The sequence below is a fragment of the Triturus cristatus genome, chromosome 12 (genome assembly GCF_964204655.1).
Source record: "Triturus cristatus chromosome 12, aTriCri1.1, whole genome shotgun sequence".
Classification (NCBI taxonomy): Eukaryota; Metazoa; Chordata; class Amphibia; order Caudata; family Salamandridae; genus Triturus; species Triturus cristatus.
Window position 1 is genome coordinate 635,172,227 of NC_140595.1, and position 13,767 is coordinate 635,185,993.

The 13,767-nt window shown below is 43.4% G+C and overlaps 1 protein-coding gene across 1 annotated transcript in view; it reads right to left on the reverse strand.

Annotated features, from left to right (window-relative positions):
- The window catches only part of JPH3 (junctophilin 3), a 664,009-nt gene that overhangs the window by 179,204 nt on the left and 471,038 nt on the right, over nucleotides 1–13,767 (reverse strand). The window contains exon 3 of the mRNA XM_085637819.1: nucleotides 8,449–8,573. Coding sequence (XP_085493945.1) covers nucleotides 8,449–8,573 — 125 coding nt within the window. The remainder of the gene's footprint in view (nucleotides 1–8,448; nucleotides 8,574–13,767) is intronic.

The window sequence follows — 13,767 nt, forward strand, 5'->3', positions numbered from 1 at the left end:
CCTGAATAACTATCGCCCAATTTCCAACATCTCGACCCTCGCCAAATTGCTAGAAAAATTTGTCCACGTACAGCTCAGTAAGCACATAGATCACTTTAACTTGCTAGATCAATTCCAATCAGGTTTTCGATCAGGACACAGCACAGAATCAGCCATGACCCACATAATTGATGATACACTACAAATTCTGGATCAAAACAAGGGATGCCTGCTAGTCCTGCTGGACTTATCCTCAGCCTTCGGCACAGTCAAACATGCCAATCTTCTAGACCTTCTGAAACACAGGATGGGACTATCTGGTACTGTGTTTAACTGGTTCACGTCCTTCCTCCAAAACAGAACACAACGATTCAAGATTAACCAATCATTATCCAACACCTCCCCGGTCACTCTGGGAGTACCCCAGGGTTCATCCCTCTCCCCGACTCTCTTCAATTTGTTTATGGAACCTCTCACGGAGCTACTCAACTCGTCAAACATCCAATATCACATGTATGCCGACGACACACAACTCTACATCAAAGTTCACTCACTTGACGACATCAAGTCCCTTAACTCAACTCTCCACAAAACACAGATCTGGCTGGCAGAAAATCATCTAAAACGAAACAGTCTAAAAACTGAATTTCTCCTTATCGCCCCCCCCCCCCAACCAAACAACCACCATCCTTGAATGGATGAAGCACATTACAGCACTCGATTGCCCACCTACCATCATCGACTCAGCTAAATCACTGGGAATAACCTTGGACAATAAGTTAAATATGCAGAAACACATCAGCGCTGCAACTAAAGGAGCTAATTTCCAGATTAACACCTTGAGAAAACTGAAACCCTTCATACCGGCCAGAGACTTTAAACAGACAGTCCAATCCCTAGTATTGCCCAAAGTGGATTATGGAAGTATTGCTCTCTGTGGCCTACCCAGATCAACGACAGCTCCCTTAAGAGCCACAATCAATACAGCTGCAAGGCTCGTCACAGGCTCCAAAAGAAGCAGCCACATCTCCCCTGACCTTCGTGCCCTCAACTGGCTTCCTTTTGAGGCCAGAATTCACTTGAAAATCGCTTGTATGACTCATAAGGCCTTACATCACAAAACACCGAGATACTTAACGGAGAAATTGGTACTATCTGGTGGCAACAGATCCACTAGGAGCTCCAACAATCTTCTGCTTAAACCACAACGGTTCTCCAAGCAGAAAACATACTACCGCTCCTTCTCAGGAATGGCACCCAGGATTTGGAATGCCTTGCCCCAAGAAACGAGACTTAACCCATTGGCAGCCTTTTTCAAAAAAGAAGTGAAATCTATTCTTCTAGCCAAATTCACATGACTCTTTGATTCTCCCTTGTAACTATGTGATACTAGTGTATGCTAATCCTTACTTTCCTCACCTATTTCACGATATTCATATGTTTTCTATGTCGTTATCTCTGTACTGTAAAGTGCTCTGATACCTGTAGAGGTCTTGTTCGCGCTATACAAAACTGCAAAAATAAAAATAAATAAATAAATAGGAATGGTTCAATGTGAGTTGTGTTCATCTGTGTGTGAGTCCATGTGATATCTGTGAGTATGGATATCAACCCACATAAAGCTTCCTGACCTGTGAACAAAGCACTAATGTGCAGTCCAACAAAGAGTTAAAAATGACCTTTATTGTCTTCTAAAATGTCAGGCATGACAAGCTCGCTGGTTCCCGACAGCCTCTATATGGATTCTGATACTTATAGCCCTCATTTATAAGTGAGCAACATTACAATGAAAAGAAAACCGGTCTGGGTGAGATGCTCATGGACAACATGGGACATCTTTAGAACTCTGACAACAGCCGGTACCACCTACTACACATTGAAATGTCCTTGTGGTAGTACATCATCAGGTACCAACAGTTCACACACCCATGTGTCCCCTGTTGTGCATTACCATGTGCCACCATATTGTGCTGAGCCCTGTGCCCTTGAACAATACTTCACCCACTGCTCGTCTGATGTGCATCACCCACTACTCTCCTGGCACACATCACCCCTTACTCCTCTGAGGAACATCACTAGTGTTTAGCTGGTGCACATCACTTCCTTCAGTTTTTCTAACCTCTTTTTTCTGTTGTATTTTGTGCATAAGTTACAATCATCGTGTATTGCTCAGAAATTGTTCAGGATTATTAAAACATCTTAGATGCTTAAATTTGTATCTTGAAGGTTCAGCAGAGATAAATGGTCAAACTGTGTCCTTTGCTTCCTTCGTGCACAGCGCCCTCTGTACCCTTTTGTCCTTTGTACTGTATTGGAAGAAAAAGACCTCCTTTGTCCCCTCCTGCATCTCATATGTCCTTCCTCCTTTCCTGGGTTAAGCATGGCTGATGATCTGTGTGCATTTATCCCTATTAGTGTGTTCATCTGTGTGCTTGGGAGCCCGTTTGTTGTACTTTGTGAAAATAAGCTTGTGGAGATGTGTTAATCTATGTTCAAACATGCATGCTCTCATAGCTGGCCATTCCATATGGATAACAGAACAGCCTCAGGACACCCTTACTAGTTGATGCCAAAGTACAAGAAAAGGTCCAAACATTAGCTTTTGCAGGCCTGGTCTGCGTCAGGGCGTGCATTCTTGCTTGCGAAAGACATTGTGTTGTACAATAGCCTTGGAGCTCGCTGATTGCTTACCATTTCTGGGCTTCATTGTCACTCTCATTTGCTGCCTTCTAATTGGGCAGTGCACAATGTCTTTCTCTCCTCTTCTTTCGCCAGGAGCACAGACCAAGTACTGACTTGGATCAGGGACCTTCCTCTGCTGGGCCAATGATTGAGGTACTGTTTTTATTTTTATTTACTTGTTTCTTCCTCTCTCAGCCCCTGTCCCTGTTGCTTCTTTCCACTCCCACCTTCTTTGTCTGTGTTCCTTCTTCCCCTCCCAGCCCCTGGCTGTGTTGCTTCTTCACCTCCCAACGCCCCGTGTTGCTTCTTCCCCTCTCACCCTGGCGCAGTGTTGCTTCTACTTCTCCCACCCACATGTTTATTATTTACCACCCATGTCTCATTTTTCCCCCCTCAATCCCACCCCCCATCTGTGTGTTTTTTATTCCCCTACCCACCTGTACCCCATCTGTGATTCTTATACCACCTTCTCCACCGCAACCGGCAGCAGGACAAAAAAGTGCTATGACATGGCCAGCGCAGGCCACTTGATAGCAGTTTTTTTTAACCGTCCCTTTAACTCCCACCTGCCCTCCCGTTTCCACCTCCACCCAATTGGCGAGACCGATTGACTTTGCCAATGCTCAATGCTTGCTATTAGAGGATGGGGACACCTCCAGCAGGATTATGCTTGGAGCCTTCCTGCATGCTCTATGTGTGCCTGTATATTGCGTGCCTCTAAGTGCATGCGCTAACAAACGCCAAGTCTACTGGCTTTGTCAATCCTGTTTTTAATTGAGAGGACCCCAGAGCATCATTTTCAATAAATTACATAGCGTGGGCTTTTCCCTCAAAAGATTCTGCCTCGTAGTATTTTCCAATTTTCCCGGCTTCTTGATGGCAGCTTTTTAAACTTGAATGGGGAAGATACCATAAAGTAACTGACCTCTGAAGGCACATCCCAGCAGTTCTGCTTTCTGAAGAATTGGCAATCAAACAGGTGTCCATAGAGTTTTCAAAGATGCCTGCAAACTCCAACCAGGCATTTGCTAGCAGTCCCTGCAAACCATATCCAGCTAAACTCACCCTCGATTCTCTGGGCACACTTCACACTAAAACTGTTAGAACATAGTCCCTGTACGGTTTAGGACAGCAGCATCCATCTAACAGTGTTTGCAGCTCTTAGGCTGAGGAAACAGAGCCAGCCTAGCAAAACTGTCCTACTAGCACTATATTGCTTCTGGTGAATACGCATAGCAAACAGGAGCGACCCTCTCCCGCCTGTTCGGGGTGCTCTGTTCTACCATATGAACTTTAAATGAATGGGTCAACAGCAATGCACAAGTATTCAAATATAATGCTAAAAGCCCACAGTATTTACTGGTAGGTCAATGAAATATTTCACACTTTATGGTGTGCAATACTAACTAGGAGTCACCCTTTTCGTAAGGAGAAACTCATGCTGGTGCCACAGAATATAAGTAGCAGATTTATGAAATAAACTGAATGCAGCTTTTGAGCCATGGAAGATGCAGTGCTTTTCCTCTACTGTGTCCCGTTCAGTGAATGTCCATACAGAATCCTGTGCCAAGGTGGAATTCGACCAGTTTTACATTCTCTGCCAGGACATAATACCCATCACCGAAGTTTGTGCTTCTAATGAGGTGGCACTAAAGATGCCTGCCTAGTAATGATGCTGCCCACACGGTAAACAACCTTTACAATGAAACTTTTACAACGCGTGCAGTTACATCGCGGATTTTACAACGAACGCGATGTAACCACGCGATGCCATTACAACGCAAGTCTTTACATCGACTTGCGCTAGATGGCGTGCTAACATTACAAATAGTGTAGTTTACTATCCCAACACCTTCCCTACTGTTAAGTGGACTGGAGTTGGAATAGTAAATTACGCTTTTCTAATGTTAGCACGCCATCTAGCGCAAGTCGATGTAAAGACTTGCGTTGTAATGGCATCGCGTGGTTACATCGCGTTCGTTGTAAAAACCGCGATGTAACTGCACGCGTTGTAAAGACACGCGTTGTAACGTCATACATCCCACCCACACATACCCGAGCACTGCTAAAAATCCCAGCAAGAGTGAACAGGAGTGCTCAAAACTCCTATTGGAGTTTATTGTTGCAGGAGACAGCTCACTGTGCCAGTAACTCTCTCAGGATCCCAGGGTTTCTGCTCACTGTGGTGGGACTGCTGCAAGTTACTTCCTCTACAAGTGTGGAACTCCATCATTAGTGGTATGGCCTAGAGCATACATTTCCCACATACGTAAAACAATGCTCCTAGTAAGAACCCGCCTTGTGGAACACCGTCTTGCTAAAATTCACACCAACTCTCGAATGCAAGTGGATTGATACAAATCCTATCTGGGTTCGAGTGGTGCCCATAAGAACTCATCTGTAGAATGCTTCTCGACAACTCTAGCCCAGGAATAGAAAACATTGGGCCAGGAACGCGGAATCCTTGTCAGATATTTATGATAACCACAGGCTACGTTTGCAACTCCCTTTTAAATTGAGTATAATACATTTTATCAGAGGAGTATTTCTTAGGGATTCACTGAACACCAGGCATGGGCATGGCCTTTCTGGACCTACAATAGACGTTAACGCTCTAGCTGTTATTCATTTGAGGATAAACATGAATATAAAAATTTAACAGAAAATGGGGATGTGCAAACATCTAGAACAGATGACTGATCCTCCCTCAGCCAAATAAAGGAACCAGCAACAGGCTGTGGTAACATCTCCTTAATCAAAAAATGCAATAGAAGATGTTAAAAAAGAACAAAATCTTAAGATTGCAATAAGATGTAATTAATTCCCCATGATTTCTAATGCATTAGTAGTATCCTCTTAAAATAGCCAACCACTTGCAAAATATAACAAATAGGTGTTTAAGGGGTGATATGTTACCCAAGCACTTCAAAAAAGGCATGTGTCACCCCACTTTCTACAAAGCCAACTTTGGATCTGACGCATACAGGAAGCCGCAGGCCGATATGTGATCTGTCCTACGCTTTCAAATTACTAGAGGAAATTGTCAAATACCAGCTCTAGAAATATCCCGAAACTATCAATATGCTGGATCTAGTTTAATCAGACTTTAAGCCTAGGAGGAGTAAAGAAGCATTCTTAGAGGCAATCCTGACCAACAGGGGTATGAAAGTGTATGACGACAGTGTTGCTGCCCTTCTTTTTATACACCCGCTACTCTTTCCACACCGGATAGTGTCCATTTGTGCAATTGAAGCACCGTTTCCTTGCAAGTTTGAGAAACTATCTTCGACATCTGTTTCCAGATAATCCACACTTCCAATAGTGTAGGCATCTGATGGTGTTCCTACAGTTGTATTCCCATGAAGTCCACTTATGTCTAATCTGAAACTCTTTTCGTATTGTTTACAACAATGTACACCGGAAACACACTTCCAACAAGGTAAAGCTGGAACTCCAACAGTGTGTCAAGCTGACAGCAATGTTTACAAATGACGCGATGCTGCTAGGAGTGTAAACACCATTGAACTGCTAGCTGCCTTTGCACATGGGAGACCACTCCCAGCATTGGCTTCCCCTACCAGTGTTACTGGCTAGTTGCATGCTGCCAGAAGTGTTTGTTTACATGCAGTGAACACATTCACAGGTTTATAGTTCCCAGTGTACCAGCTGCATGGTTTTTCTTCACATTCTGTAATTTGTGGCCCTGCAGATCCCATTATAAAATCAGCCCAGGAATGCAAAGAAGAAAACCCAGGCTGGATAATCTATGGATGCATGGAATTGGGAAATTTAACAGCTTTGAGTTACTCCTATCAATGGTTACTCAAATGACCACAGCATTCTTTGCAGAGTCCAGTGTTCTCCCAAAAGTGTTTACTGGTCTAAAGAAATGTTTACAGCAGTGAATACCCCTTGACCCACCTTTGTTTACACCGGACCACATGCTCCTAGCAGCGATTGCTGCTGTGACAACACCACATCCCAGCAGTGCGTACAGATGATGGCAACACGTCAGTGTTTACCACTGACAGCAGCCACCAGAACGAGTCTACAGCTAACAGCCTTTGGAAGGTTACCAGGAGCGTAGACAAGTGCTCACACAATCACAGGTGTTTGCTGTTTGCGGTTCATTGCGCACCTGAGGCGCTGTTTACATTTGACAGCTTTCTCTCTCTCTCTCTCCCTCTCTCTGTTTACCTTCTGGTGAAGCTCAATCTGTACTGGTTACAGCTGATTGAATACAGCTTGGAACACTGAGCTCCCGGCAACAGCAGTCATACGTAAAGCCAGTCGTGACACTGAAAGCGACCATGTCTCTGACGAGTTTACCGTTAATAGGACACCTACGTATGTGGCCATTGCTACTGCATGAGGTGTTTGCCCTGACAGAGGGTGTGCACAATGGGGTAGCAAGAGGGGACGGGGGGTTGTGGTCCTCCTTGGGCAGCACAAGTTTTTGGGGTGGCGCCCCCCTGCTCTTACCTGTGGCAGTCATGGGTGGCAAATGAAGGAATCGCCAGCAACCCTTCCCCCGCTCTTACATGTGGCCGCCACAGGGCAGCAAACGGAGAGACCGGCACGGGCGGCAAAAGGTCTAGCTACACCACTGGGTGTGCATACTAAATATCGAAGCTAAAATATTGATGCCATTGTACTAAATATCGAGGGCACACTATCACAAAAAATATTGACAGGTGAGCCTGAATTTTCTATACCTAACTCCACATATATGTACCTACGCGGTGCATGTATATTCAAGGTACATAGATGTGTAGTTCGAAATAGTAAATCGATACTTCCTTATATGCACTTATCTTTCGATATTTTGTCCCTCGATGTTCTGTTCTCGATATTATTGTACCATGATATTCTTCATGTCGATATTCAGTAGGGCAAACATGACAGAGAAATACAATTATTGTTATAATGACCTCTAGTAAGGCCTGATGAATAGGGCTGTGCCCCTGGGAATATAGCATGTTACTACGCATGCTATCACATCGTGTTCCTTTACTACCCGGTCATTACAACAACCGCGTTGTTAGTACGTGATACCTTTACAACGCAAGTCATTAGATCGACCTGCTGTAGGGTGCGCGCTGGACTTAGGAATAATGTAATTTACTATACCAACTCCAGCCTGCGCAACAGTAGGGATGGTGTTGGAATAGTAAATTATACTATTCCTTATGTTAGAGCGCTCCCTACAGCAAGTCGATCTAATGACTTGCGTTGTAAAGGCATCGCGTTCTAACAATGCAGTTGTTGTAACGACCACGTTGTAATAGAACTGCGATGTGATGACTGCGTTGTAAATGCTGTCTCCCGTCCCTGGAGGTCTTACTACGTAGGTATGAAAAATCAGTTGTCTAACTATCCTCTAGCTCAATAGAATGCAATGTGGACTGATAGGAAAATGCAGTGAGGCGTACTATGATTTTATGATTATTTGGATTAAAGTTACTATGGTCTAGTGATTGGTCGGAAAGAGCCTGACTATGGTTTTGTGCTTGATCAGAGTGATGCTACTATGGTTTTGTGCTTGATCAGAGTGATGCTACTATGGTTTTGTGCTTGATCAGAGTGATGCTACTATGGTTTTGTGCTTGGCAGGAGAGAGGTCAACTATGGTTTTGTGTTTAGTCACAGTAAGTCTATTATGGTTTAATACTTGGTCAGAGTGCGTCAATCTATACTCAGCTGTACTCCGGTATCCTGGATAGCTTTGACCTTTGTTGCGGTGTGTGTACAAAATAAGGCAGTATCAACAGTGAATGGGCAACTGACCATTTTCCCGGTGCTGGAAGGAGGGCGAAAACTCTTTGGCTGTGATTCTGGCGATGCGAGCTTCCTCCATGGCCTTCTGTGCCGCCGTTGCTGCCGCCTCTGCTTTCGCCCTCGAATGGGACGTCCTGCAGAGGAAAGAAAGAGGAGGAGAGCAGATTGGGTGATTGGGATCAGAAAATAAATAAGGTGATGTTCCAACTCTATATGTCAACATTTATCAAAACAATTCCAGCCCAATGAGGTATGCTCTCAAATCATAGCAGAAATACTACACAAAATGGCGTTTATCCCCCACTTCATCTAGGTGAGAGGGAAGGGTGACAATTGTGGGTTTATGAGCATTCATTTTTAGGACATATCAAGTAACAGTGTGTTGAGCATCTTCGGTTCTTTCCAAATATTCATGATAGAAACTACAAGATTGAAACACATTAGACACTAAATACGATACTGCACATTCTTTCTTGCTTAAAAATGTAAAACATGTTCAAGAGACACCTTGTCCTTATCATTTCGATCCATAAGGCATTGTTTAATTTCATTGCATTGAACCATTCATAAGCCTAATTTTAATGAGCCATAAACAGACTGTCCGTATACCACAGGCTACTGCAAATCACTGATTAGCAGATGTCAACAGATGTAAATAGAAGCGTAGAAGATTTCATGTCTCTGACACTGAATTTATTATCTTATGAAGGAGCAGCTGACTCGTATCATATCAAATGGACCCCCCCCCCCCCCCCCCATAGATTCCCTTTCAAATAAAGCCGGCCTCTAACCATAAACCTTCAATTAATTTTTTTCTTTCAGTATTCTACTAAAATGCTTCAAATTAATCTTAAATACACATTTTAGAACAAAGCCTTCATTTCCAGGGCCTCCACTATTGTATAGATTTCAAAAATACCCGAATGCCAACATGTTTTTCACGGCTCAGTCTCTGTCTTCATCAGGGCAAAAAAATCTGTAAATTCGATGAACTTCAGTCAGTTCGTAAATTGAAACATTTCACAAAAAATGTAACCAACAGTTTCTATTGGTGATTAATGGACTATACATGAACTCAATCCAATTTAGATTGTATTAATAATTTTATCTGTACTTCAAACATTACAGTCTTTCTACTATTAGTACACAATATATCATAAACACAGTTGCGGACGGCAATGCTCATTGTAGGGGGGCGGGTGCGGGGGGTTAACGCGGGGGAGGTCATGTGGGGAGTGTGTTAATTTAATGATTTTAAATATATATATATTTCACTTACCTTTCCGCCAGCCGAGTCTTTTGTCTTCTGGCTCCTGCTCTCCTGCCTCCGGCAGGAACAGGAAGCAGGCAGCCAAGCTCCCTCCCCTAAGCTAATCACAACCCTGCAAGCAGCATTGTGATTGGTCGGGACGGCGTCCAGCCAGGCGCTTATGAGCAGGCCATGTTCTCATGTAGGCTGCAATGCAGCCTGCATGGAGAACTATAGAGTGCGCATGACTGGTTTTGGCGGCCCCAGAGGGCCAACCAAACCTTTGCGCACTCAGGGCAGGAGTGGGCACACCACTCCCCCCCTGCTATCAGAGCAGCCCCACCCACCCGCCTGCAACCAAACATAAAATGGTACTGGAAGTTATTACCATTTTATGTTTCTGCTTCTCGCACTGCGAGAAAGCAGTGGGATGATGCTCCTCTGCCCTAGTGGAGAGACGCCCCGCCATAAGCACTGTCGCTCTTTCGGTTTTCTTACAGTGGCAATACTGAGGCTACTGAAAGAAGAACTGGAAGACTGATGGTACTTGGGCCACCCAGAGACTCGCCCTATTGTAAATATTATCCCAAGAATATATATATTTACTCCTACATGAAGAGGTCACTTGCAGGAAGTCCAGTCCATTATTACCGCAGAGGTGTAAACATGCCCTACAAATGCTGCTGTCATAGCTAGGGTTTCAAACCCAGGCAGGAAATGACATTGCATGGGGCTAAATGACTGATCATTCATTCTTTCCCCACAGGAGCTCTGCAACAAGGACTACAACGCCTTCCTCATGCTCATGCGTTTACATCTTCTTCACTATTTTCTTTCAGTATTCTCCATATGTTTGAGCCAGGAGAGCTTGCTCTGGTGTGAGATGTAAATTTTTAGCTCTGGTGTCAGATGTTACTATTCAATAAGGTTTGTTACTTTCCTAGATCATGAATTGATTATAGTCGTACCCACTGTTTTACTGGGAATAATAACGTCCTTTCAGTGAATGCTCCCTTCTGGTTAAGGAGGCAGTCGCAAATGTGGGTGAGTACAACTCAAATGCATAAGTACATTGAGACATGTTATTTAAGAGAATATGTTTGTGAATAGCAAAAGACTTACAGATTGCAACACCATATCTCCCCTACTGGTGTTTAGTCTTCTCCGATGGCGAGGGATGACACTGGAGTTGTTAGCTAAACCCTGACTAAATTTGTTATCTTTGTCTTTCTTCTCATGACATATGCCTTTGACGTTTAATAGTCAATGTGAATGTTCCTGCTAAGTAAACACACTTAGACACCCCTATACTTTGTGTTAAATTACTTTTGTCCTGTAGTAGAGTTCCCTTGGCCACCCAAAGCCCAGAAGAACACAAGAGAGGAATAACTTCAGTTGTTTGTTATAAGAAGAGTAACTCCTGGGTAGTCACTAGTTGAGAGCCCATCCCTCCGACAAGGAATACAGTCCACTCTACTGGTGCCCAGGATGACCTTTTGGATAAGTGGACAATAAGTTTCCTTAACTGTTGATTGTGTTGGACCTGTCCTCCAACAACACTGTGGATCAGGACCATCTTGTGGTTTTGTCTTCAGTTAGTTGTTTGAGTCTCAGACAGGGATGCATGGTGTTATTCATTTCTAAAGGACAGAAAACGCATGTGAATTTTGTTTACAGTCTATGCATCGTTGATGCTGAATCCTCAAGGACAATCCCCTGCCCCACTTATCTTTAATATCTAGTTCGGGTTCCTCAGGAATCCCTCTGGTGACAGAGGGTGTGCTTTCCATTCTCAGGACAATGACCTTCAGATATCATTGCTTGTCATGTGGGCCAGGAGACCTGAACCACAGTGTAGGAATGCCTGGATATGGTGACAGGATGGGTGCATGTGGGTCAATAGTTTAAAGTCCTCACTGCTGATAAGGAAGATCTCTAAATTGAACTCGATCTATTGATCATTAAGCCATCGTCATTACCGAATCCATATGGGGAGTAGCTTGGTCAGTAAGATTGGGTGAGGGGGCTTCAGATTTTACGACAATCAGGCTTGCATATAAAGTTTCAATACATTATACGACAAGCAGGGTGGATGAGAGGGGCCTAAGGGGCAATGGAAAGGAGAGGAATGCGTAATCATTGGAGTACTAAGAGAGAAGACAATATTTTGTAAAGTAACCAATATTTTGAGGACTTTCAAAATAGTGCATTTTTGTCTGAGTCTGTAAACATCCCTGATGAAATCCGACTGACATCTCACATTACCTGACTGAAAGCATCTGTACCCAACTATTTATCAGAAAATACATTTATTAGGGAGGTGTAACACCCCGAATATCCCCCACCCCACACAGCTACGCCCCTGCAATCCATTTTTTATAAAAATCGGTCTTGATCCCTTCCCTGCAAAGTGCCTAATCAAAGGTTGCCCTGAGTGAGATGGTCTCAATCACTGACAATATAATAGTTGCTGTACCATGTCATTGTTTAATGGAAGGAAAATGTAATGGTAAAAAGATTTACAAAAGGAATTGTTCACTGAAAGAAAACATGGCTGAAATAGTGCAAATACGTCCGGTTTAAATCTTCTTTACCAGACCCTTTGTGATATTGAGCGTAAATTTGAGAATATTTTGAAATCACAGGCTATGCGCAGAGAAACACCTACGGATAGAATCCATTTCCCTGAATAGAAGCTGGCTCACGTACAACATATCTGCTAGGTCTCACAGCGGCTTCATTCAAGAGGGCGTCGTAGTAGCAAGTACGCATCAGCGATATGCTTGGTTTGACAGGTTCCTGCAGGTAAACCCTTCATTTAGGAGTAAATATATATAATCTTGGGATAATCTATGACTATGGAGCTCTCGAAGACAGGAAGAAATGCTAGAGTGTAGATTCTAGGAGACAAACAGGACATAACATCACTGAGGGCTAAAAAAGGAGAATTTTACTGAAAGTAGCATTTAGGGACACCCTATTCATCTTTCTGAGACATTCCTTTTCAGGAATGAGTTACCATTGGACCTCCATGTGCTGGAAAGGAGAGATAAACATCCACTGATGACTAGATCAGGTCTCAATGACAGATCCCGAAATACCAGATTGTGCAGGTGATAGGCGTGAAAGTGGGATTCTCAAAGCCCTTTTTAAATATTAAGTAATGAATAAGGTGTGTTTGGTCACTGAATGAGGAAGAGGGAAGGGTCAGGCTTAGGTGATAGGAACAAACCAATATTATGGGTGCGGTCAGGAGGGGGTTGGATGAAGAAGAAGTATCAGGGCATTTAGCCTTATCCTTTCTATGAGATTCCTGTGTGGAAATAATTTATCATTATTGCACGTGATGGGAGCTCCATAGTGGGATGAAAGAATACATTTGGCAACAGATTTGCTGACAGATCAAAACATTCCTTATGTTAGTGATACTAGGTGGTGACGTTCAGGTCCAAGCATATCATGCCGAAGCTTAAAGGCAAACAGGAGAAATTATATTGTAAGTAATACTCTCACAACCTCGTCGAAACAACCAAAGACCAAAGTGGTGAAGTTTTAAAATCCATAGCCAATGAGATTTGATCCCATAAAGGCCTGTGGACATTCCTTTATGGGTTTCAAGTAAGAAGAACTGTAACAGAGAGAAGCAGGACTTCTCTCAAGGGCATAAGAGGGACTTATACTCAGTCACCAGCCCTTGGAATTGCAAAGCCTCATACAAGGAAGAAAGCAGAACAATTAGGGACCCATGCAGAATGCTAAAACATATAGGGAAGGCTTAGTATAAAGTAAAGACCGGTACATAAAGGTAGAATTTAACATGCAATGCACATGGACGATAACTTTGGACATGTACACTCACACACACGCCCAAACACATCCACACATTAGTATAAATACTTCAGAAGGTGGGATTTCATATATAATATTGACACAAACTTTGGCACATTGACATCCACACACCTAGTATAAAGACCTCTACAAAAAATGTAAAATTTAAAGTACAATACTGACAGGTGCGAACTTTGGCAAATACACACACACACGCACGCATGCACACACACACACACACACACACACAC